This window comes from Dendronephthya gigantea, unplaced genomic scaffold, assembly GCF_004324835.1.
Source record: "Dendronephthya gigantea isolate DGI-Jeju-01 unplaced genomic scaffold, DenGig_1.0 000132F, whole genome shotgun sequence".
Classification (NCBI taxonomy): Eukaryota; Metazoa; Cnidaria; class Anthozoa; order Malacalcyonacea; family Nephtheidae; genus Dendronephthya; species Dendronephthya gigantea.
In genome coordinates, this window is record NW_021163142.1 from 367,295 (window position 1) to 393,820 (window position 26,526).

At 37.6% G+C, this 26,526-nt stretch overlaps 3 protein-coding genes across 3 annotated transcripts; all 3 read left to right on the top strand.

Annotated features, from left to right (window-relative positions):
- Positions 1-1,076: 1,076 nt before the first annotated feature.
- Positions 1,077-10,689, top strand: LOC114536246 (putative ankyrin repeat protein RF_0381). The gene is made up of 4 exons (XM_028557572.1): positions 1,077-1,186; positions 4,074-4,205; positions 6,695-9,162; positions 9,427-10,689. The coding sequence occupies exons 2-4, from the start codon at positions 4,151-4,153 to the stop codon at positions 10,243-10,245; spliced, it is 3,342 nt and encodes a 1,113-aa protein (XP_028413373.1). The 5' UTR covers positions 1,077-1,186; positions 4,074-4,150; the 3' UTR covers positions 10,246-10,689.
- A 7,777-nt stretch (positions 10,690-18,466) lies between these two features.
- LOC114536231 (serine/threonine-protein kinase/endoribonuclease IRE1-like) lies at positions 18,467-19,279 on the top strand. The gene has a single exon (XM_028557559.1). It carries the CDS (start codon positions 18,467-18,469, stop codon positions 19,277-19,279), a length of 813 nt encoding a protein of 270 aa, XP_028413360.1.
- Positions 19,280-23,626: 4,347 nt separating this feature from the next.
- LOC114536232 (2-5A-dependent ribonuclease-like) lies at positions 23,627-26,406 on the top strand. The gene is made up of 3 exons (XM_028557560.1): positions 23,627-24,349; positions 24,485-24,718; positions 25,591-26,406. The coding sequence occupies exons 1-3, from the start codon at positions 23,627-23,629 to the stop codon at positions 26,392-26,394; spliced, it is 1,761 nt and encodes a 586-aa protein (XP_028413361.1). The 3' UTR covers positions 26,395-26,406.
- Positions 26,407-26,526: the final 120 nt, after the last annotated feature.

Consider the following 26,526-nt stretch of genomic DNA (forward strand, 5'->3'; position numbering starts at 1 on the left):
TGGTTTACGTATTCAAAAACGTCAAAAACAACTCGGACAATCATATTTGTAAAAAGTCATCTTTCTGAGAAACAAGGATGTCCGGTACATCAAATGGCATTTTGTTAAATGTAACCAAGAGTCGAACTGACAGTTTTAAAAACAGCTTCTACATCAGAGCTGCCAACGTTTGGAACACCCTTCCATGTTCTGTGAGATATCTCTATATCCCTTGGGTCATTCAAAGCACTTTTAATGAAATACAATGCAGATCTGACGGAACGAATTTACAATCAAAATGATCCTAAAACTTTCAAGTCTGTTTGTGTGAAATGTTACACATTACACAACTCGGCCTTTACGGATTATTTCAACAAGACCCTGCTGCTAACATTGCAATTTATGGCACTTTCTCAATACATGACTGATCCGCGATTTTCTTCTCTAACCAAATTTAATTCAATTAACATTTACGAATCTTGACTTCGGTTTCGATTAAATCATTTCACTTGACATTATTTGTTATCGTTTCTTCATGTATCGAGAAATTCCTATAAATTTGTTAAGTTGCTTATATGTGCATGTTTGTGTCTGTCTATTTGTAAGCAAGTTGTGGAACCCCGTTATTGGAGACATATCTCTGTGTGGTGATTCCAGCCATTGCATGTGTGTAGTTCATTTGTAGTTTATGTGTAGTTCATTCTAACTTTTTAACATCGCAAATTTATAAAATAAAATAAATAGAATAAACTATAGTCGTAATTGTCTCGTAAAAAGTAATTTTTGCAAGGGTGAGGAAATCCCAAGATTTCCTTTTCATTTAAAAATCCCAACTGCTTAAAGAATAGACCTTCTCAGCTTGCATGCAAATAAATGGAATGAAATTGGTTAATTTGCTTACAAGCTAAAAAGGTCTATCCCGAGATTTCGGGATGAATCCCGGACTTGGTGGCAACGTAACGCTGTTTTTCAAAGAGCCTGAGAACTAGTTTCGTTTGCTCTTCGGGGAAATCCCCGAGTGGGCGTCACACATGCAGCGTGCTGATTGGCAGATGATAAATACTATTGAGTATAGTCGCTCGCGATCTTGTGATCAACATCGGGTTCAAAGGAAACGCAGATTACAGAGTTTTTATCCGAAAAATTTCATTTTCGATGTTGTATTGATCGTCGCTCTCACGATGTCGTAGCATATAAACAATTGAAGGTAGGAATTAATAAACCATGTGTAATTTCACAGTAATTCGCATTTGCTGCAACACGACATAACTCAGAAGCGACTATTATTAAATCATGTGACGACTGACAATCGAGTGTGTCGTGCGAGATTTGGCGTATGAAGCAGCCTTAGAGACCTACTTTCACTACGAACTACAATAATTAGTCATGTGGTCTAACTATTCTACCTGTCTAATTATTGTTTGCAGTTATATGAACATGAATATATAGGTTATAAGCTTTTTCTTTATAGCGTGAGCCAGAATATAATAAATTGTATACTTCCGGTAAAAATCAGGGTAACTTATTGAGGGCAGACTCTCAGTTGCGCATATACGCGAGAAGACCAAATTATCGGGTATAGTTTATCCCTACTTTTGGTCTAAACAAGGGTTAAGAAGACATTTTCCACGTCGCGTGGCGTTTCAAAATGTTGTAGGATATAATCTTTGATTATACTGCGTAGGAGATTAGTAACTAACCTTGTGTATTCAGAGTAACGACAGATTATAAGCGAGTATGATATTCATAGGCGACTAAAATATCATGAGTTGATCGAGTATATTTTTTAGAATATTTTTTCCGATCATTATTTATGGCTGCGGCACTCGCAACCTCCGATAATGGAGGGTTCGTTGCAAGAAATTCGGGACGTTTTCAGTGCGAAATCGTAGCGCGTTGACACAAAGCATTATATTATTAATACGATACCGCCGTTTGTTTACCACGATATTAAATTTCAATGTACACACGCAAAGTAGGTAATTAATAAATTGTCCTTCCAAAGTATTATTATGTAATGCCTGTAGTTTATCTATTTATAACCAATAAAACGGGTACGACGTGGATACTACGAAACAGAAAAAGTTCACAAAGAGCAATGGGGTGTGTATAGTGTGACAAAATGTCTTTGTCAAGCCGATATTAGATCTAATACACATCATTACGTCTGTTTCCCACTAGGAATTTATTTGCGCGACGCAAAGCAATATCTGAAATCCGGTGATAAGTAATGTGTTTGGTCTACATTGACATTGTGTACAATACAAATTATACAATCGTATCATTTAACCGACAAAGTAGGGAGACCCAACACTTCTCTGAAAAGGCTCCTCAGCAAAGATTTACCTAATAGAGTATTCTCTTTGACCATGCCAACAATAAAATTAATATGATAATTTTAGCAGGTACATTAGGCTGCACACCGCCCGCCTTCCCGCGCGCCATTGATGAATTTTTTCCCGTCCGGATAACCTCAACCTCGTACCCAGGGTCTTTACTCGATAACCTTAGTATAACAGTAATTTACACGTCACGCGCACGTGCTGAAGCTGTCTACCATATGTATGTTGGACCGTCCAAGTTGGACGTTGGTGTTAAAGAGCGTTTGATTCCGTTGCAATAACTCAATGAAGTTATAAGCTAAGCTCAAATACTGATTTAGCAACCGAAATAGCGCGAAGATTAAAAGTAGTCGAGAACTAAAACAAAAGTTTTCATACACTAGAAAAACGCCAAAAAATGAGGCCGTCGACAACTATTAGTTGTATTAGAGTTTAGTTGCCGACAACTTGCACCGACAACTTTTTAGTTGTCGATCAAAAATAGTCGTCAAAAACTAATTCCCTAGTCTGTGGAGGCCCTAAGTATAATAATTACTGTTGTTGTTATTATAACGAGTTTGCGATTTATCGTCGTAATATGAAGGTCATAAGATAAAACGTAATTTTTTTTATTCTTATTAAAACGTAATTTTTTTTTATTTTTATTTGCCATTGTATGTGCATAAATTTGTGTTTTGCACGTGAAAGTATTGCATCTTAGTATATTTATTAACAGTAACGTAGCCAGCCTGTCGATTTGTCCCGCTATGCTAATATTTTAATGTTCACTGACTGTGAAAACAATAAATTTCTAAAGAGATGAATAATTATAATAACTCAAAATTTACATAGCGGTACAAAATCGTCAGGCTGGCTACGCCACTGTTTATTAAGTCATCTTGAATTGCCTTAATGTCGATAAATATAACTTGTATAAATATTTAGGTTTATCGTATTTTGTGACTGTTGTTTAGGACGGGCAATTTTGGCTTTCGTATTCGCCTGTTTCATAAAAAGTTGTAGGAATTGTATAGATCTTGAAGTATAGATCTTATGAAATATGAGCGGCGATTCTTATCAAAGGATCAGGAATCTATCTTGCAATGTTTTAATGATGAGAAATCCAGAATTTTACTTTTCTCACAAAGTAAACAAACCGCGCGAGTTCGCTCTTCATGTAGCTTTCGAAATACAGCATGCAGAGTTTAGACTTTGCTTTGCTTTAAGGATTTAAGCCGCGTTTTACACTACGTGCTCTGACCTGGCCTGGACGAGGCCTAGGCCTAGATGTGAACGCTGTTAATCCCGCCCAGACCAGGTCTGGACCTGGCCACAAAATCAGGCCTCCAAAACCTAGGCCACAAAATCAAGGCCAAAAGCGGAAGGTGGCCTGGACCTTACCTGGGCCAAGATTTTGGTAATGTGAACAGGCTTTACCTAGTCCTGACAAGTTTTGAACTTAATTGTGTAATTTATATAGAATCCACATAGTATTACCACTTTTCGGCGTGTTTTTGGTCTTTTTCTAAGTATTTTGTCAATTTGGCTATCCGATATCATTAACAAGGAAGAGAGTGTGAACGTGGCACATATTACCTAGACTTGTCCTAGAACTGGTCCTGTCCAGGTCACGTCTAGGCCTGAAGTGTAAACGCGGCTTAAGATAAACATTTGACATTTTAATGTGTGTCGTACATTTATACCGACTATATAGTTTACCAGTTCTAAGGCTATACTATAGGTTACAAAACTAGATCAAATTTTGTTTTTTAGGGTGCGCAGTGTGTCATTTTAGTACAAAGTCAGAATTGTTTTAAAGCACAGTCATTTTATTCAAAGATTGTGGTAATATGGGATTGGGCGGATCCAAGGAAGATGCCGTGTCGAGCGAAGACAGCGATGAAGGTAAGAATTATAGAATGCTTTTCAGAATAAGCTTCGGTGGTAAAAATAGGTAGACTGCACCTGAAAAAATATCACCTCAGCTTGAAATTATGACGCTTTTTCACATGTCCATCATGGCCGCGTGAAACGAAAGACCCAAACTCACCAGTAATCTAGTTACGCAAAATGATGAATGTTTGATTACATATGTCTAGATCGAGTTTCCATAATGTCTTAATCGTATCGTTTAATTTTGCTATAATCCCCAAGCGGGCGAGGAGCACCCTGCGAGGGTACTAATTCCGCTGGGAGATTAATTACACCCGGGTATTGTGACAGAACATACCGGAAACCAAAGTTGCCAAAATTCTATGTCATGGACCCAGTGATCTCTAATAAAACTGGAACGATAACTGAACAATAAAGACTAGTCATTGGATGAAGCCGATTTGAATATAATTTGCTGATTAAGGTGGCAGCCGCGCGAGCAAATCAAGCCTTCAAAAGAACTGGGGAGAGTGAGAATTCCGTAAAAATCGTATTTTTTGGCAAAAATTGCCAGAAAAGTGCAATTTTTATTTGACCACTTCAACTTTAAACAACGAATTTACCCTTTTTGGATAGACCTAAGTAATCGCATCATCTTAGTGTAAAAACCGGCGAGGTACCAGCTTTATACTTGAAATATTTAAAGAATTTGAACGGGCCGAAAAAAAACTTCGCCTTCAACTCGCAAAAAAAATAGGTTTGCACCTTTTCACGTTCGTAAAACTTGTTTTTTAGTAAAATCTAAGTGTCAATGCTTGTTTTAAGATTTTATTCATGATCAGATGAGATGGATTTGTGTGTAAAAACCGGCGTTGTTTTGGTGGTGTAATTTCAACTTTTGGCCTTCATGGCGGCCATCAGTGCTGGCTTCAAAGATGGCGGCCAAGTTATCGTTCCAGTCTTTCTAGAGTTCACTGCATGGACCATGGACGTTCAATGGTCATGGTACTTGTGCGCACGCGCAAAATTTGAGCGAGTGAAGACTGGTAATTAGCAACTTGCTGATTAGCTAAGACGAAACGTTTGTGTTTCAGTGAAAAACGTCTGCAATTTGACTGTCATTTTGGGAACTATTTTTTTAAAAAAAAATGTTTCGAAAGCACGATTTAAAAGAGTTTGAAACATCATCGGAACTGGAAGAGTTAGCAGTGAAAAGGAACAACTCGTTGTTTATAATCTTTGAAATTGTAGGTGTCTACTTTGTTTATTTCAAAGTTTACTTCGTGTTTGCTGTATACGAATGCATTTTATATGACCTTTGGCACAATATGTCGTTTTGCTCGGTTTTGCGAAGACATAACCGACTATTTAAGGTTTACATCATCGTTTTAACTTCTAAAAGAGTTCTTAAAAGCGTAATTCGGAGTTTTGATATATCAAACTATCACTTTCAAGCTTGTATAGAGTCGATTGCAATCACTGCATGAATTCAATAATCGAAAAACAACATTGACGTTTACTGCTAGGTTATTTATATTATTTGTTTTATATTATTTGTGCTGTTTTGATATTTTGAAGGTTTAGCTATAATCCAGGTTTTGCGCTAACCTAGCTCTGACCAATTTCCTTGCATGTAGAGATATTGAACAGAAGCAAAACGCAAGTGGAAGTATGAATTTTTGTGAAGAAGGAAAACTACAATTTTGGGAGAATATTTCGTGACAATATTTCGTGTTATAGAAATGAAAACCCTACCCCCTACTATAGGGTGAGCAACCTGGGAGGTGCATAATTTCCACTAACAAATTCCCGAGCGGACGGATTTATGGAACAATTTACGATCGCCGCCTTGTTTGGGAGACAAAGTTATGAATAGCTACTCTTTTGAAATAACAAATGCTACAGTTTGCAACGGGCATTCTCTCCCAACGATTGTAAAACTCCACTTCCCCCAGAATTCAATCATGCCTGCGATGGCGGTTTCCCTTAGGGGCCGATTACATGGGTCATTTTCAACCCCGGGGGTTGAATTCAGCCCTGTTGACCAGAATGAAATTTCAGCCCTGCCTCACTATTAATATCCTATAAAATACAATGCGCGATTACATGACAAATTCAACCTCGGGGTTGAATTCAGCCTTGGGGTTCAAAGTTCATCCCTGCCTGAGCTACCCGAGCTGAAATCTCAACCCTGGGGTAAAACTAGTTGTTAAATTTGTCATGTAATCGTTTCAACCCAGGGCTGAAGTTATTCGAACATGCGTAGTAGTGCCATTTACGCACGTGACTGAATACTAAATGCGAATTTATTATTCGCGGGCATTTTCAAACCCAGGGTTGAAATTATTCATGTAATCTAAAAAAATTTCATCCCGGTCAACAGGGCTGAATTCACCCCGGGGTTGAAAATAACCCATGTAATCGGCCCTTTAGAAGTGTAGGACTCACCTAGTTTTGAACAGCCCTGGTGTTGGTTTTCATCTTTCTTTCATGTAAAGTTCATCTTTATTTTGCATATTTAGGTATTGAAAAGGAGGCGGAGCCAAATGGGAGTAGAAATGTCTGTGAAGAAGAAAAACAGAAATTTTGGGACGAAATAAAAAAGCAAGTTGAATGTGGTGAAAACAAAGAAGATCGTTGGAAGACGACGATTCTTTGGCGTGCTTTTCAGTTTAGTCCAGTAGATCCGAAAATTGTCAAATATTTAGTTGACCATGGAGCAGACGTCTATTCCAAGAACGAAGAAAGTGAAACAGCTCTGGGGATAGCGACGAGAAATGGTTTACTCGATCTTGTTAAGTATTTTGTGCAATATGGCCCTGAACATAATTTTCAAGATGATTGCAAAGCTCTTCAGGGTGCAATACAGTCTCGATCATTAGAAATTGTGCAATATTTCGTTGAAGATTGTCGTGCTGACATACATTGTAAAGATGAATTGGGGAAAACCACTTTACAGCATGCTGTTGAAGTTGGTGTAGTAGATATTGTCGAATATTTAGTTGAGCAATGTGGCGCTGAAGTAAATGAAAACACTGCTAATGGATGGACAGTGCTTCACACTGCTGCTACTAAAGGCTCACTAGGAATGGTGAAATATCTCGTTGAAAATGGCGCTAATGTAAATGGCAAGGATACTGACGGGACGACAGTGTTGCACAATGCTGTTACGGAAGGAAACCTCGAAATCGTAAAATATCTTGTTCAAAAGGGTGCTGATGTAAATGGCAAGAAGACTACTGAATGGACAGTGCTCCACACTGCTGCTACTACTAAAGGTACACTAGGAATAGTAGAATATCTTGTTGTAAATGGCGCTGATGTAAATGGCAAGGATACTGACGGGAGTACAGTGTTGCACAGTGCTGCAACTGAAGGAAACCTGGAAATGGTAACATATCTTGTTGAAAATGGCGCTGAAGTAAATGGCAAGAAAAATAACGGGAGGACAGTGCTGCATGATGCTGTTAGTAATAGTGAAATAGTGAAATATCTTGTTAAAAAGGGCGCTGACGTAAATGGCAAGGAAACTGACGGGTGGACAGTGCTACACACTGCTATTACTGAAAGCACGGCAGAGATTGTGAAATATCTTGTCGAAATGGGCGCTGATGTAAATTCCAAGAATACTGACAAGTCGACAGTGCTACACGATGCTGTCACGGAAGGAACGCTGGAAATGGTAAAATATCTGGTTGAAAAAGGCGCTAATGTGAATGAAAAGAAGAATAACGGCTGTTCAGTGCTGCATGATGCTGTCACGGTGGGAACGCTGGAAATAGTAAAATATCTCGTTAAAGAAGGCGCTGATGTAAATGGAAAGAAGAATGACGGGTGTACTGTACTGCACTTTGCTGTAACCAAAGGTACGCTAGAAATGGTAAAATATCTTGTTGAAAATGGCGCTGGTGTAAATAGAAAGAATACTGATGGGAGGACAGTGTTGCACTATGCTGTCACGAAAGGAACGCTGGAAGTAGTAAAATATCTCGTTGAAAAAGGTGCTGATGTAAATGGCAGGAAGATTAACGGTTGGACAGTGCTGCACGCTGCTGTCATGGAGGGAACGCCGGAAATGGTAAAGTTTCTTGTTGAAAAGGGCGCTGATGTAAAAGCAAAGAAGACTAACGGCTGCACAGTGCTGCACGATGCTGTCACAGAAGGAACGCTGGAAATGGTAAAGTTTCTTGTTGAAAAGGGTGCTGATGTAAATGGAAAGAAGACTAACGGCTGGACTGTGCTTCACGATGCTGTCACGGAAGGAACGCTGGAAATGGTAAAGTATCTTGTTGAAAAGGGCGCTGATGTAAATGGCAAGGAAATTAACGGCTGGACAGTGCTGTTCGCTGCTGTTACTGCTACTACTGAAGGTACATTAGAAATGGTAAAATATCTTGTTGAAAACGGCGCTAAAGTAAATGGCAAGGATACTGACGGGTGTACCGTGCTCCACTATGCTTTTACTGAAGGCACTCCAGAAACGGTAAAATATCTTGTTAAAATGGGCGCTAATGTAAATGGTAAAGATGATCACGGGCGTACAGTGCTGCACTATGCTTTTACTGAAGATACGATTGAAATTGTAAAATATCTTGTGGAGATGGGCGCTAATGTAAATGGTAAAGATGCTGATGGACGTACAATCTTGCACATTGCTGCCCATACTGGTGCATTGGAAATTGTCATGTATTTAGTTCAACATGGTGCTGACATAACTCTTGAAAGTGAAATCGACGTTCATACTCTTGGGATTGACATCCTAAAGATGGCGGTTAAGAGAAATTCGGTTGCTTTGATAAATCTTCTGTTGGAAAAGAACATCGCTCCGTGGAGAGCTGGAACATGGCTTGTTGATGGAAAGCGAATGAGCTTTTCTGAATGGAGTAGTTATCTTGGACATGATGAAGTTGCAACTACCCTCAAACGTTCCGTAAAACATCGTGAAAAGGTTCAGATGTTGAGAACAACGAATTGCAACCAGTTAGAAAAGGTAATGTTTTAAATATGTACGAGTTCGTTTTAATACATTTGCGTATAGTGACAAATGTTAATAAGTAGTTACATCACGCCTTGTTTGTTGCAGGTTTGGGTAACACAAAACATGTGTTTCTGCAAAAATATGTGTTGGATTGATTTAAGATCTAGATATTTAGAACCTTAGAATTGATGTAACGTACCAAATTTTACGGGTCCACCTTAAATATGTCTAGCTTTTTCTCCCCACCATATAGATAATTTATGGGTTCCTTCATAGGCTGAAATACCGATGCAGGCTTTTGTCGCAAAGAATCAATTCAAAATTGGCGATGGTGGTTTTTCTTGTGTCTATGTTGGCCTCATGAAAGATGGAAGTGAAGTTGCTGTTAAGAGAATTTTGATACAAAGTGAAGACAAAACAGTTGAAAATGAAAAAGAAATCATGAGTCTTATTAAAACTAAGAATTCACCATTCATAGTGAGTTATCGACATTTTCACCGTGACGATAACTTCATGTATCTTATTGTTGATCTTTGCGAAGAAAACTTGAGTGAACTTGTTCATGCATGCAGTATTGAACATCTACAAGAGCATGGTCCACGAATGATTAGGGAAATTCTATCAGGACTTCAATTTCTTCATGAGACCGGGATATTGCACAGAGATCTAAAACCATCAAACGTCTTGGTTCATATCGAAGGTCGCATGAAATTGGCAGACTTTGGGATAAGCCGCGTTCTTAAAGACGATGAAACGACAGTTGAAACATTTGCTAAAGGTACTCCTGGATGGATGCCACGGGAAGTAATTGAAGCAATAGACAAAGAAGAAAAAGGTCCTTTCAAAAAGAAATCGGATGTCCAGGTAGCGGGTATGATTGCTTTCTTCATCTTAACTAAAGGTGAACACCCTTTTGGATCTTCGTTAGATCGAATGAAAAATATTTTAAAAGGAAACCCTGTCTATTTGAACAAAATCGGCCTTCGTAAAGCCCGAAAGTTTGTTTCGTGGCTTATTCGTCACAAGATTGATGATAGACCTTATGCTGACGAAGCGCTAAGAGATTCTTTCGTTGGTGGAGATCGAGAAACGTAAATCAGAATTAGCCAACAGAGATAGACGTTGTGAGGAACCACAGTATGAACCTCAAGCTACAGGTTGAACAAGTATTCTGTGAACTTCGACACTTTATACTATAAATTCTGGTTCTCGTATGTCACCGACGGTCGGTGATGACCATTGTCGATGATCACTGGAGAATATGATTGTTTCGTAACCGACACCGTCTTCGTCACCGACCAGAAACAATACATCACCGACTGTTGGCGAAATATGAGAACCAGACTTAAACAATTATTGAATGAGGTTGAGCATTATAATATAGCTACTTACTGCAATCTGATTGTCCTGGAGATATTCTCTTCAGATTTCAGCTTTGGTGAGTAGCAAAAACAAAATGGCCGACAGTTTTGCATACGAGTGATAAAGAAGAAATTAAAACACTTTTTTAAAGTTTAGTTCCCAGAGATTTAAACAATTAAACAAAATATGAGATGCCTCAAATGCGGTATGACAACTGCCTAAAATAGACAAAAACACTTCTCGACGTTTCGACGAAGGCCCTCAGGTCGAAACGTCTAGAAGTGTTTGTTTATTTTAGGCAGTTGTTATACCACTTTTAATGCTAAGTTGTTTGAAGACGCTGCCACGCTGCTCCCTGGTTATATTGAAAAATATTGATGGGTAAATAGAACGGACAAAAGGAAGCTTTTTGTTTATGATATGTCCATGTAAACATTGAGCGGAAGATTGACTGAGATTATATTCGTGGATTCTGGACTTGAAATTCCTAAAATATTACCCCTGAGTTTTTGGAACGATATTGTTGATTTTGCAAGGGACAAAATTCGTGAAAATATGAAAAAAATCAGCTTAAATTAAAATCAATTAAAATTAATTGCAATACATTTTGCCACTTTCCATTTCTAAGAGTATTCCGCTAATCAAACAATCTTTTCTATAGCAAGCCAAATTTTCAGGCGCGAGAAATATTTCGGCAACTAATTAGGCAAATTTCAGAGATAATCAAAATTGGGATATCTATGCCTTAATATTGTTTAGTATTGTTCTATTTGTATGTATAACAGTATAGTGTATAGATATACAATCTGTCCTTTGTAAGGAAACTTACTAGTTTTATGACTTTTTAAGATTGTAATCTGTTTTTAGAAATAAATCGAGGACCATATATGAAAAGCCTTCATATACCAATCTCTGATATTTCAAAAAACTCTTGAGCGACATATTTGTGTTTTAGAAAAACCATCAGCCTCACTCCTCCCAGCTACTGACCTGAATAATATGAATGCAACCTTATTTTTTTATTTCTTTCATTTGTTCTCTCTGAATGTTAGCCATTTTCGTGGGATAAACCAGAGGCGGGCCTAGGGTCCAGTCAGTCGCGCGACTTACGTATTTTTTGCAGGCGGAGATGACAATTAAATATTCAAATCTATCTATAAATATGAATAACTAACTTCCTTTCCGATTGTAAAATATTAGATTCATATCATAGGCCAGTTTGAAGGGCTCAGTTTCAGAAAAACAATGTTCTTTTACCTAGAACAGCGGACAAATGCTTGCAGAATCGGGTCGTCAGCCCGCTCACTTGATTGGTCGATACGGCATTTCGACTTTTTCCGAGTGATTCGCAGGGGGGGATTGATTTGCTCTTTAAGGGAGACAATCAGTCTATTTCTTGTATAGTAACTGGGTAGTTTAAATTTACCGGATTTGTGGAGTGCGGTGGCCGGTTTTACATGAACTTTTAAAGGGGTCTGATTGCTTTGTCTTCAGAGTTCACAACAACAGAATTTAAAATTTAAGCAAGCCAAACTTTTACTTCTAATCTCACGAAGGATTGGAATTTCATTGTTAAAAAATTCGTTTAAGATGCGGACGTTCGAAGTGCGTATGTAGAAGACGACTTACTCTTGATAAACTTTATCGCGCTGCAGCGATTTCATGCGAGCAGCTGTGTTGTCATGAAGGTAAGACTGGTAAGATAAACGTTCAAGAAAGATGAAATGGACATAATTTAACAAATATGGATATATGCTGAAATATATAATGATTTAGGAGTGTTCAATGTGATAACTTCGTGTTCTTTTTGATGTAGCCTAAGAGTGTTTGCATTATGTTGAATGTTCGCGATTAATATTAAAACACTCGCGTATATTTTTATCATAATTGACCATAACAAAGCTGGCGGATGTACATTTTACCAGAATGCATTGCGGTCGGAAATCGTTTAAGAAAGCGAACTGACGTCTTTTAAAGGACAGGCATTAAACAGGAAGTTATTTTAGTAGCTGCGTTAAATTTCACTTCATTAGGAGTTTTTCTTGCCATCTTTTTTCAGTCAATCATTCTTAATGCCCGCAATGCATTCTGGTAAAATGTACATGCCGCCTTTTTTGTTACGGTCAATTATTATGTCAATAGTTACGGTCAATAGTTATGATTAGCATTGTTTGGTAAAGTTCTTGCATGGTAATGACTAATGTATCTTGCACATTGCAATTGAAATGTTTCTCTTTATTTTGCTTGGCGATTTTGTGTGATTTGTGTTTGATCGACTATTGCTATCATAACGCAAATTTCACTCAATCCTGTGATGATTGTGCAGGATTTAATGAGCGAAAGCAACAGCGTGAAGTTGTGTGTTTTGAAAAAACATGACGCCCGCCCTCTGTTTGTTAATCCATGAGCCATCTGCATCATGCGACAACCCAGTGTGGTGGCAAATCAAGAGTTTGTCCTCCCCCTTTAGGCGTCCTCCTTGAAACACTACGAGCAGGTCACACCGAACGGGCCCGCGAAAGCTTATCCTCTCTGTAAAGTGTAAACCAGAGGTCTTTTGGTTCAAACTTAATAATGTTAGCGCGCCTTTAGTTGACGATCAAGTGTGAGATAATTTTATATAGGAATCACTGCACAGTTTATTATTCTTCTTTGCTATGATAAGAAGAAAATCGCCCTGAACGTTGTTTGTTTGCTTTCATTAGGGTGAAACGTCGCCTGATCTGCGAACATTTTTATCACCTGCTTCGTTCCAGTCTAATTTGAGTGCAGTGATTTACACCTCTGAGTCTATAATAATTCTTATATAGATCAATAGATCATAATATATATAGCTCGGTGGTTCACACGCGCTGCGCTTTCTTTCTTAGACACTGATCCATGCACTAGTGGCTGAACGCAATTCTATATTTCTAAAGGACTTGGGTGAGAGGCTGAGATTTACCTTTATAGACGCCAATCCGTAGCAGAACATCGGCGCGAGTTCTTGTATATTTTAGCGTTAATTTTCTCGTGTACACGTGCTCTGGCAGATTCTAAAGAAAATATAAAACTATAAATGATCCAAACTTTGTGCTTGAAAATATCTTGTAAATGAAATTGTTGCAGAGTTCGGGCAGGACCCTCTTGAAAAGTGCTTGAATGTAAATATTCAGTTTTAAGAGCGCTTCAAAGATACTTGAGAATACAAGACGAGTTAAGGTGTTTTAAAATAGCTTGAAGAATAGAACATAAATTTAAAACTTCCGGTACGACAAAATAGTCCTTGAAATTTTACAGCTCAGTGCTTAAATTTGTCTATTAATTAATAACATGAACTCTGTTGCCATGAAAATATTTTTAAGTAAGTGTTGGTAAATTAATCACATTCTGCTTCAGAAATTTGTAGTTATCAAACTATCACTCTCAAGCTGATTGAAAACACCAAAATTTTCTCAATATCCCAAGCTTGAACCAAGCAGACAATACTGAAGGGTTGTGATGTGAATCCTGGTCAGTAGACACTTGGTATGAATACTCAATTAAAAGTTTTTATTCCAGTCAATTTTTCTGCAAATTTCTATATAAACAGTAAAAGAAAATACATATTATGATTGTTTTGGCATGAAAAGATTGAGAACAATTTTCAGTGGCGGTATGGGGGACGATAATGGCGGGGGGGGGACACATATAGAAAAAATGGTGATGAATTTGTCTGACAATCCTGAGTCATTGCCACGCTATACACGAATTTTTTTATATCGGATATCCTGAAGAAAATAAAACTATAAACGATCTGAATGTTTTTACGAAAAAAAAATATTAGTGTTTGTAGGGTTCACTGAATAGACGCTGCTGAATACTGAATAGTTAGCCCTGTGTTGTGAACATGTAACTAGAGACATGGTCTGGACCAAAGTTTTTGTTACAATCGCTTGTTAGTTCGTTTATGTGCAGACCACTGAAAAGTGAAGAAATATATATCGAATTTTCATTCAAGAAAAACGTGGGAACCAGTTTTGTTTGCAATGCTGGGAAATTCCCTTCCCAGCAGGATGCCTTGAATATCATCACAGCATGGGCTGATTAGTTAAAAACAAATGCCACAGATGATGCTTCATTTTCATCGACGTTAAAGTTTGTTGAAAACCGAGGTTACAGAGATTTCAATTGGAAGTATTTGTTTCATTTTTTGCTGTATTCGGTCGCTTGTAGAATATAGCTAAACTATTCAAGGTAGGGAATTCATAAATAATTTTGTGTGGTTGGCATATTTGTGCGAGGCATTGTCTCGTATGCTGTAATCATTAAATTCTAACGCTGCGCCGATTTACTGCCACAACGAATTTATTTCAGCGACTGAAGCAGTGTTTATTTTAGCCAATTTATAAGACCAAAATTTTACCTAGAGTTAAATAAGAATAGACAGCGCAGAAGGCGACTTTAGATGGCCACATAGAGAGTGGCATGCATGTATATATATATATATATATATAAATAATATAATATATATATATATATATATATATATATATATATATATACACCCATTTGCAAAAACGTTCACCGCAGATAGATAGATAGATAGATACTCGAAGTCTAATTAGACTCGAAGTCTTATTGCATATGATTACATTTGCACGGGATTTCAATCATATTACACAACATATGCAATTCTAATTAGATTTCGAGTATCTATCTATATATCTATATATATATCTATAATATATATGAATGTACCTAACATTTAAGGACGACTTTGTTCTAAGCCAATCAAGCAATTGATGGCATTTTCACTCTTAACTAATAAGGATTGCCCGAGATGTAGAAAATCAGTATTGCCACTATCTCACGTCTATATTGTTACGCAAGGCTTCATAGTGATTGAGATACGCATATAAAAATAGCCATAAAAATAGAAGTAGCAAGAGCATGACAGGGATTAGTGATTAATTTTTGCCACAAGACGCCTGAGTAAATATAATTTCGGCCCATTCGCAACCATTAATCACATTTCCTTTCATGCATGACATTTCGTGGGATTGAATTAAGTAGTAAGTTGAAAATATCAATCATCCTGTCAAAACGTGTGCATCTGGATCAACAATCGTATGTCGTTGCCAAGTTTAACTGTCATAATTGAAAATATGCATGCTCGAGGCAGCTGCGAAGCTCTTATGTCAATCAAATGTGTTTTTTATAATGCGCGGTCGAGCATTTTATGGGTTACGTCAGAGAAAGTTTAAATCGATTAAAGTAGTAGTATAAATAGTTAAGTTATAAAATAAGGTTCACAGAAACAATGTTTGATAGTTTTAATGCATGTTGATGATAAATATTTTAAGTTGTGAACAAGTTTTAGTATTGATCGATTGAGCGAAAGACCAACTCGACCACTGCGTCAACGCCTTAAATAAACAAAATATGAGAGCTGGAGCGAGCTTCTAAGACCAACCCACTGATTACATGTACAACGCTGATTGGCTGGATAAGGATCAGCCCACTCTGGTTGATGACGTATGCAAGAGTCACGGAACCCTCATTATAAAAGGGCGTGCACAGCACCTGAACCTTCAGTGGACTGACGGAGTAAAGATTAACTTATGAAACGTTAGGAAGTACAACCTTACAGGACCAACGATCAAAGACAAGAACAGAAAACGACGAAGTTCCGAAAGGACGAATATTTGAAGAGAAGAGAAGGAAGAACGAAGACCAAGAAGAGAACATTAATAAACATTATAGTTAATCCATTGTAAAGATCTCCTACCTCGCGTAGAAATAAAAACCTTATAACAATATGTACAGGGACGCCGCGTATATATTCATACATTCGTGCTGACATACCGTATAAATAAATCATGCAGTCGGGCATATAAAGAATATATGAAATTAAGGCCCTCAAAAGAACAAAATGTCTTTGTTTTCATCTCGTTAATCTAAAACTAAACTACGGATAGAATGGGTTTAAATCTAAAAATTAGGAAATTAAACCCAATTTTATTGAGTTGCATGAAGTCTGGTGCAGATATACTCATCCGAGGCTCCGAGCATGGTTTAATTGAATTGTTTTATAGCACGGCTGTTCTAATGAAAGAAAGTTGCTTTACTAGCTGTCAGACAGATTTACCTGGACAAATCAATCACGCGAAGATAATATCATGATAGTGTTCGCGATAATTCCAGCCGCTAGTGTTAAGATTTTACTTTGCTCAAGATACGTTTCTGATTAGTCTACCAACTAAAAACTATGATTTTTATTCGTAGAGTGAAGGTGTGCCGACAACACTAGTTTTTGACTGAGTCCGAGGAGGAGTAATATGTTATCTCGCCAAGGAAAGCACCATAACTTCAAGCTTTAAAAAATATGGATGATATCGCGGCGTCAAAAAATAAGCAACCCAACCCTGTTGGTGATAAACAAAAAGAAATAAAAGAGGAACTCGAAAAAATTATTGAGAGAGTGGATGGTGATCATGGTAAGAATTATGAAAAATTTCTCAAAATATACCGTGGTGCAGATAGACGTATACTTGGAAGAATGTACCGAGCAATGGACCCTACGTTTCTCTTTACATCCTCCAATTTAATTAGTTAGTTTGTCCACAAACACGATGGAAAGGGGATCGCAACAGCTTATACACCAATTACTACACAGGGTAGCTCAATGACTAAGATCATAATCATACTAATCATCTTAACCATCTTATTCATCTTAATCACCTAATTATTATTTAAAATCTTAATATTCAATTCATGCAATAAAATAGGGAATTTACTCCATTATAATGACGGGTGGTCAGTGCTGCACGCTGCTGTTACTGAAGGTACGCTTGAAATAGTCAAACATCTCATTGAAAACGGTGCTGATGTAAATGGCAAGGATATTTACGGGTGGACAGTACTGCACAGTGCTGTTACTAGAGGTACGTTAGAGAAAGCCAAATACCTCGTTAATGATAATGATGCTTGTGCAATAGAAATTGTCAAGTATTTAGTCGAAAAGGGTGCTGACATCACTTTGAACAGCAAAATCGGCACCAGTACTCTTGGATTTGACGTCCTGAAGATAGCTGTTGTAAATAATTCAGTTTTTTTGGTGAATCTTTTGTTGGAAAAGAACATTGCTGTGTGGAGAACTGGAACATGGGCTGTTGAAGGAAGGCAAATGAACCTTCTTGAATGGAGCATTTTCCATGGTCATGATGAAATTGCAACTAAACTCAAAGGATCCGTACGTCATCGTGAGAAAATTCAGACGTTGAAAACAAAGAACTGTAACCAGTTAGAAGAGGTAACATTTCAAAAATATATACTTTATGAAGTTATTTTAAATGAGTGTGAGTAAGTCACCAATGTTATTTGGTTAATAGCGAGTATACGATCTACGATGCCGCAGTTTTGAAACGAGTTCCCATGGACATTTAGCACCACTTTATACTCGTCACTGACAAAATTAGCCTTTCTCACGATGAAGAATAAATCCGCTTTATTTCGGATGCTTTTAATTTTCTTAAACAATATAAAAAGTATTCTTTAGAGTCAGTACACCATCTGAAGAGTAAATTTTTCCTTGTGATGAGATGTTACGCTCACACATTCGTCAGCTAATTACGTCGCCAAACTGCGACTAAGCAATTAGATTCTGTTCGTCAAGCCCCGTCTGGCCAGGATGACGTAATAATGATATGGATCTTGATCCGAGTAACTTAAATTTAGAATCTTTAAATATTTACATGCCCAATAACCATCTAAATGCGAAAGCTGAGAGACAAGGTTATTTTGAAATATAGCTACAACTTGCCTTTTGCTAAAATACCAAACAAAGTATTGTATTAATTTTGGTTTTTGGTATAAAATTCTAGTTGCTAAAATTTGATGTCTTGCTTCATTTACCACCGCGCTTAAATGTATTCGTTCTTGCCTTTTCCCTCTCACAATATTTTTTTTGTTTGTCGCATAGGCTGAAGTACCGATGCAGGCTTTTGTCGCAAAAAATGAATTCAAAATTGGTGACGGTTGTGGTGGTTCACGTGTCTATGTTGGTGTCATGAGGGATGCAAGTGAAGTTGCTGTTAAGAGAATTTTAGTACAAAGTGAGGATGAAACAGTTGAAAATGAAAAGGAAATCATGAGTCTCATAGAAACGAGCAGATGTCCATTCATTGTGAACTATCGACATTTTCACCGTGGGGAAGACTTCATGTATCTCATTCTTGATCTTTGCGAAGAAACCTTGAGGGAACTTGTTCATGCATCCAGTATTGAACATCTACAAGAGCATGGTTCACAAATGATTTGGGAAATTCTATCAGGACTTGAATTTCTTCATGGTAAGGGAGTATTGCACAGAGATTTAAAACCATCAAACGTCCTGGTTGATATCACAGGTCGCATGAAATTGGCAGACTTTGGAATAAGCCGCGTTCTTAAAGACGATGAAACAACAATTAAAACATTTGCTAAAGGTACTCCTGGATGGGTGCCACCAGAAGTAATTGAAGCAATAGTTAAAAAAGAAAAGAGTCGTTTCAAAAAAAAATCAGATGTCCAGGTAGCGGGTATGATTGCTTTCTTCATCTTAACTAAAGGTGAACACCCTTTTGGATCTTCGTTAGATCGAATGAATAATATTTTAAAAGGAAACCCTGTCTATTTGAAAAAACTTGATGATCTCGGAGCTCAAAAGTTTGTGTCGTGGCTGATTAATCACAAGATCGATGATAGACCTTATGCTGACGAAGCATTGTGCGATTCTTTATTCAACGAGACAAATCCTACATTTTGAAGAATTGGGTTATTACATTCATGTCCTAATCCTCTATGTAAATAAAAAAATTGTGGACTTTGGCATCTCATACTCCTATGAAAGCCGGATAGCGCAATCCACCGGGTAGTGGTTTTTTGAACCGTTCTAAAAAGGCTTGCAGAAAAATAAAATTTCAGCTTTGGAACCAACAATTGTTAAAGAGTATCCTCAATTTAGGAATACTAAGATTTAATCAAATTTATACTAAACAACGTGCAAATGAAAAAATCTACTTTCCGGTGGATAGCGCTTTACGACCTTCATACAACCGACCCCTGTAGTTGAAGAGTTAATCGGAATTGATCGTAACTAGCTATGAATTTGCGTAAAAACATAACTCCCTCGGTTTCTTTTTTCAAACGGAACATTTAATGACGTATTTCCCCCAGTACAGGGATATTTAGTACGAATCGTCCTCGGTGAATAAACAAAGAAATGAGGTAATTAGGTCGCGCGCGCGAACAGTTCCTTTAAAGGTCGACACAGACCGAACGCGATGCGGCAACACGACGCGAATTTTGGATTTTCAGAAGCATGGAAAATATGGACGCCAGAGCAGTCAGAATGTTTTATTGTTATGTAATCTACAAGAATATTATGATACTTTAAAATTTATTTGATTTTGAAAAATTGAGAACGTTGAAAATTGATGCTTATATTTATGGAATTATAGCAGTATAAACACTTGCGCCACTTCTCTGGCTCCAGGTTTATTCTGTAACTGAAGCAGTGGAGCTGCAAATTGGAAATTGGATATGCCAGGCACTGACTACACTTGTACTACAAACGTATGACAATTAAAGATTATTTTCTCGAATATATTTGTCTCGGTGCTGATGTTGTATCGACACGCATTGTTAAGATGTAAAACATAAACCATTGAAGGTGGGTAAGTAGATTATAATCACAGTAATTTCCTTCTGTTCGGCAGAACTCAGAAGCGACTATAGAAATCATGTTGTTATGATCAAGACGAATCGCATATTTTGCGCGTCGCATTCGTGTGACGCATTTGTGCGTCGCGTGATTGCCATACACTACACGAATTTTATATCAGTGACTTAACAGGGTTGATGTTAGATAGATAGATAATTTATTGAAAGCACATTGCAGCTAAGAGCTGAATTAACCTCAGAGGCCTATAGTTTGGATATGTAGTAGGAGTATTTTGTTAAATTAGGTTCAAACATGGCAAACATTTATAAACTAGACCTAGACGCCTGCTCTAGCGTAACTCCGGCGTTCGTGATACTCTGGTTAATTGCAAATCTTCTAGATCTAAACATAAATACTGTAGTTCATCTTCACTTAGAAGCGTAGGGAACCTAAATGTCGTTGAATATTCGGACAGCACAACGTATTTTAACAGTTATAGAAATTCCGTATCTAAACCAACCTCATCCCCAGGGTCTACTCTGTGGGGGGCGCGCGGTTCGGGGCAACGAAGGGAAGAGTCGAAGACCCTGTGAAACACGTAGGGTCTGTGAAACACGTAGGGTCTGTGAAACACGTAGGGTCTGTGAAACACGTAGGGCCTGTGAAAGGATACCGGGTTTTTGCGGATACAAGTCCACATATTTTGTTTATTCTATAGCTACGAAATACCTTATTTTTCTTTATAAAGTCGTTAAACGTCTATTTTTACAGGTAGGTGTCGATAATCTCATATTTATCTAATTTTTAGTTCATATATGGCCAGTTCTATTGTGGGCCCCCACTACTCTGGCTTATATGCTCCGCATTATAATTGTTATTATGGTATGATTAGGGATATTGTGAGTAAAGGGATACATTCTGCTTTTATTGCAAATCAGCTAAATTTCTAAACCAAATCTATTTGGGTTAGTCATATGTCTCTTGATTCTGGCTAAAATATAAAACTAATAGTCTTCACAAATGGTATTTTTATGGAGATAATGATAATTACTGTCTTCTGCATTTCTTTTTTGCATTTTGCATTTTCTGCATTTTCGACGTCACCGGTTTGAGCGCGCGGGAGAGGACTAACACAAAATGTTTTTAATTCTTACAGCGGATTCCATTTGACAAAACAACAAGCGTTCCCAACGCATGTTGGGTCGTTTAATATATGACTTTTGAAATTTCACATGCACTGATTCCAAAAAATGGGCGAAGCGTTCCATTTGTGCTTTGACATAGTTGCAGTGTTGTTGAAAGAAAGTGCTTTAAAGAAAGTGCTTGTGTTAAAATTAGAATTCCCCATGACTATAGGATCGCCCTTTCGTATCGACTTTCCACATTTTATTAACACTTCTATACATAAAAATAATAAATAATTATTTCAATTATGTGCAACAAGTGAGGGAACACAGCAAACCGGTCAGCCATTTTGAGCTGATATACGTGAGTAGTTCGACCAATCAGATTACAGAATAACTCATATACAGTGAGTAGCTATATTATAACAAGAAATATTATATCTCAACTGTAAATCATCCAATCAGAAAGCTCGATTTGTTCCACGTGATCAGTAAATTAATTATGGAGTTCCATCGAATTTTTTCACATTATGCTATAAAAGTCGAATTCCCCGCTGCAGCGTGTACCACGCGTGGATGCCTCGCACACGACTCGAGGTTTTCAACAATTTCAAAATGGAGCGAAGCCCTCGGGATATATCTTCCCTTGGGGGTAATATTTCGTCGAATTCCCCTCGATCCAGGTCTATAAATGATAATTATTCAGAGAAAGGTCAATGTTATCGGCGGCGGATAACATTGACCGAGGTCTGAATAATTCTTGAAATCATTCAAAAGCCGAATCCAATAATTGTTTTATTATACATTTAAAGTCATCAGAAATGTTCGTATGATTAAAAGATGTTTATAAATGCTTATTTTATTTTATTAATGTATATTTATTTTATTTTCGTGCTCTTTTGCTTTCTAATTGCTGGTTATTGGATGCTGAGCACGTCAGCAGCTGAAATTACGTAATAAATACAGAATATTGAGATCAACCGGTGCTTTCTGACCAATCAGGAACGACAATACACACGAAATGTATAATAATAGGAGTTATTATTAATTCAATAAGCTGATGTCTATGCATCTGTGGAATTTGCATAGCGCTCATGCAGAAATACAAATTAGAATACATGCATAGGATAATTTCTATACAAGGTGTATAAAAAAATTACCCGTTGCTTCGTCTCCAATGATCAAACTTTTCACATTTTTTTCAACAAGATGCATGACGATATGAGCTGACACGAGGATCAACAATTCGACCAATTTTATTTTTTTTAAATTTGACGTAAAAGGCTGCATAAAATCTTAATTGTCCGAAGACTAGCAAGAATACAAAATGTGTCCTTTACCGGTGCGGTTATCATGCGTTCAAATCCCAACAAAAGCTTTATTTCAATATTGGGTACTTTTCTTTCTACACTGTCACTTTTTTGGGGCCATATCGCTATATAAAAATCAGAACAACATGGATTGTACTTGGCCGGAAAATTATTCGCGGGCTGGGCCTCTCCTTTTTGAACGGGCTAAACTTCTCCTTTAGGAAAGGGCTGGGTATCTCTTTCAGGAAAAGGCTGGGGCCCTCCTTTAGAAAAGGGCAGGATCTCTTCTTTAGGAAAGGGCTGGGCCTCTCCTTTAGGAAAGGGCTGTGTTTCTTCTTTAGGAAAAGGCTGGGCCTCTCCCTTAGAAAAGGGCTGGGCTTCTCCTTTCCTCTTAAAAGGGCCTCGATTCCTTGAGTTGAAGCGCGCATATTAGTTATTTGGGATGGTTGAGTGGTTTTCCTGACATTACATGCAATTTATGCTCGTGCCACGCTGCCGAGACGATCGTCGGTAATACCAGTGCTCTTAATTCAGTGTAAATGTAAGGTTATTGCCATTACGATGTTTGTTAAATGGCTGGTTTAAGTATAGAAATCGGTTCAAATAACGCTTCGAAATTAAATTACATTTAAGTAACATTCATTCGTTTTCATTGGTACAAGTACTCATTTTTACTTTTTTAACGTTTATAATAGAAATTGACAAGAAACAAGAAAGTGGGAGTGCTTGCGAAAGTGTTTGCGAACAAGATCCGAAACATTTTCGGGACGACGGAATAGCTTTTATTTCCAATGCAGTCTCCATCATTAGTTATAGTGAAATTTTTGGTTAAATATTGTGGTGCTGACATTAGTTGCAAGGATGAGTCGGGGAAAACTGCTTTACATCATGCTGTTGTTGTCGGTGTAACAGAAATTGTCAAATATTTTGTTGAACAATGTGGCGCTGATGTGAATGGAATGGATAAAGGTGGGTGGACAACGCTAAATTATGCTGTCACTACAGGTATGCTGGAAATGGTAGAATATCTTGTTGAACATGGCGCTGATATAAATGGCAAGGATACTGACGGATGGACTGTGCTGCACTCTGCCGTTAAAAAAGGTGCTCTGGAAATTGTTAAACCACTCGTTGAACATGGCGCTGACGTAAATGGAAGGGATACTAAATACGGTATGACTGTGCTGCACTACGCTATTTATAAAAGTAGTCTTGAAATGGTAAAATATCTTGTTGAAAATGGCGCTGATATAGATTGCAAGAATTATAACGGGTGGACAGTGCTGCACTATGCAGTTACGAAAGGAGCGCCAGAAAAGATAAGATATCTTGTTGAACATGGGGCTGATGTAAATGGCAAAGATGCTAACGGGTTGACAGTGCTGCAGTGTGCTGTTACTGAAGGTACGCTAGAAATGGTAAAATATTTTGTTGAACATGGCGCTCATGTAAATGACAAGAATTATAACGGGTGGACGGTCCTGCACTATGCAGTTACGAAAAGAGCGCCAGAAATGGTAAGATATCTTGTTGAACATGGCGCTGATGTAAATGGCAAGGATAATGACGGATGGACAGTGCTTCAGTGTGCCGTTACTGAAGGTACTTTAGAAATGGTAAAATATTTTGTTGAACATGGCGCTCATGTAAATGACAAGAATTATAACGGGTGGACGGTCCTGCACTATGCAGTTACGAAAAGAACGCCAGAAATGGTAAGATATCTTGTTGAACATGGCGCTGATGTAGATGGAAAGGATGCTAATGGGCGGACGGTGCTGCAGTGTGCTGTAGATGCTGGTGCATTGGACATTGTCAAGTATTTAGTTCAACAGGGTGCTTTAACTCTTGAAAGTGAAACTCTTGGCATTAAGATTCTGAATATGGCTGTTGTGCAAAACTCGGCTGCTTTGGTCAATCTTCTGTTGGAAAAGAACATTGCTGTGTGGAGAGCTGGAACAAGTTTTGTTGCAAGAAGGCAAATTGGTCTTCTTGAATGGAGTATTCACCATGGTCATGATGAAATTGCATCGATCCTCAAAAGGTCCGTAAAACATCGTAAGAACATTCAAATGTTGGAAGCAATGAATTGTAACCAGTTAGAAGAGGTAATAGTTGAAAAATATTTTAAACATATATGAGGTTGCTTCAATGACTTTGCCAGAAACCAAACTTTTTACTATGAAGATTACGATCTACGACTCGGTAGCTCGATAACACACATTTGGGTTCCGTTGGTAATCTGTAGCATCTTTAATGTTTTTGTATAATTACGTTTCGTCCATGTTTAGTCAGGCTTGCGTTATGTAGCTACAAAGTCTTGGGAATAACCACTGAATAGTACGCGAGCACATACAAATGCGATACTTTTTAGGTGTGCAAGCCGAAGTCTCTTTTCGTATTACACAACGTCACATGTTAGAGATGACGTTTTCACTCAGCTATTATCCTTCCAATATTACTAAGCATGTTTTTCGAGTAAAAAGATTTGTTTGTGTGAATGTGCACGCCCCATTGTTACGAACACCTGACACACCAGACACGACTCTTAGTTGTAACCCAATTTCTCGTGCAATCATATTCACAATAGCATTTGATTGTTCTGTTTCAAAAAGACTTATTTCAATACTTCAAAACCATTTTACGCTTCGTTAAGTCTCGGTAACCAGGCCCATGAGAGCAAACGCTAAAAAGCGATAAAAGGTTTTGCATATAGTCATAAAATATTATGAACAATACAATAAAACAATGGGACAAAGATTAAGCCAATCAATTCCTTTTTGTTAAAACTTTTCATTAATTCTCGCGTTCTTGATGTTTCTTAGAGAAAAAATATTCACGATCGATTATGGATTTGTCTTTCTGCTAAAATATTATATTTATATTGTACCCGAGTTTTATTTAAACACTCTAATTAGATGCTTTCTGGATCTTGCTTTTTTCTTCTTACCATAGAAAATTTATGTTGTTTCTCTTATAGACAGATATACCGATGCAGGCTTTTGTCGCAAATAACCAATTCAAGATTGGCGATGGTGGTTTTTCTTGTGTCTATGTTGGTCTAATGAAAGATGGAAGTGAAGTTGCTGTTAAGAGAATTTTGGTACAAAGTGAGGCTAAAACAGCTGAAAACGAAAAGGAAATTCTGAGTCTCGTTAAAACGAGCAATTGTCCATTTATTGTGCACTATCGTTATTTTCACCGTGACGATACCTTCATGTATCTTATTGTTGATCTTTGCGAAGAAACCTTGAGGGAACTTGTTCATGCATGCAGTATTGAACATCTATTACAGCAAGGAACACGAATGATTTCGGAGATTTTGTCAGGACTTGAATTTCTTCATGGTAAAGGAATATTGCACAGAGATTTAAAACCATCAAACGTCCTGGTTGACATCGAGGGTCGCATGAAATTGGCAGATTTTGGAATAAGCCGTGTTCTAGAAGACGGCGAGACGACAGTTGAGACAGATGCAAAAGGTACTCACGGGTGGATGCCACCAGAAGTGATTGAAGCAATAGTGAAAAAAGAAAAGAGTCGTTTCAAAAGGAAATCGGATGTCCAGGTAGCGGGTATGATTGCTTTCTTCATCTTAACTAAAGGTGAACACCCTTTTGGATCTCCATTAGATCGAATGAAAAATATTTTGGAGGATAATCCTGTCAATTTGGAGAAACTTGGTGACCGCGATTCTCGCAGGTTTGTGTCGTGGCTAATAAATCACAAGATTGACGATAGACCTCGCGCTGACGAAGCATTGTGTGATTCTTTTTTATTCTAGCAAAAGAAACACTCCGAGAACTATAATTTAAATTAATTGTATGTATTTGCGTAACTAAGTACAATAATCACCTGGATTTCTTTTGGATTCAACAGGGACGTTTAATGAAGATTAGTCGTTATAAACTTTATA

Excerpts from the sequence above, each read along its gene's own strand:
- LOC114536246 (XM_028557572.1), top strand. The coding sequence starts at position 4,151 with ATGGGATTGGGCGGATCCAAGGAAGATGCCGTGTCGAGCGAAGACAGC. Across the intron at positions 4,206-6,694 it reads GAGCGAAGACAGCGATGAAG|GTATTGAAAAGGAGGCGGAG; the intron begins GTAAGAATTATA and ends TTGCATATTTAG. Across the intron at positions 9,163-9,426 it reads ATTGCAACCAGTTAGAAAAG|GCTGAAATACCGATGCAGGC; the intron begins GTAATGTTTTAA and ends GTTCCTTCATAG.
- LOC114536232 (XM_028557560.1), top strand. The coding sequence starts at position 23,627 with ATGGTAGAATATCTTGTTGAACATGGCGCTGATATAAATGGCAAGGAT. Across the intron at positions 24,350-24,484 it reads GATATCTTGTTGAACATGGC|ATTCTGAATATGGCTGTTGT; the intron begins GCTGATGTAGAT and ends CTTGGCATTAAG. Across the intron at positions 24,719-25,590 it reads ATTGTAACCAGTTAGAAGAG|ACAGATATACCGATGCAGGC; the intron begins GTAATAGTTGAA and ends TTTCTCTTATAG.
- LOC114536231 (XM_028557559.1), top strand. The coding sequence starts at position 18,467 with ATGCAGGCTTTTGTCGCAAAAAATGAATTCAAAATTGGTGACGGTTGT.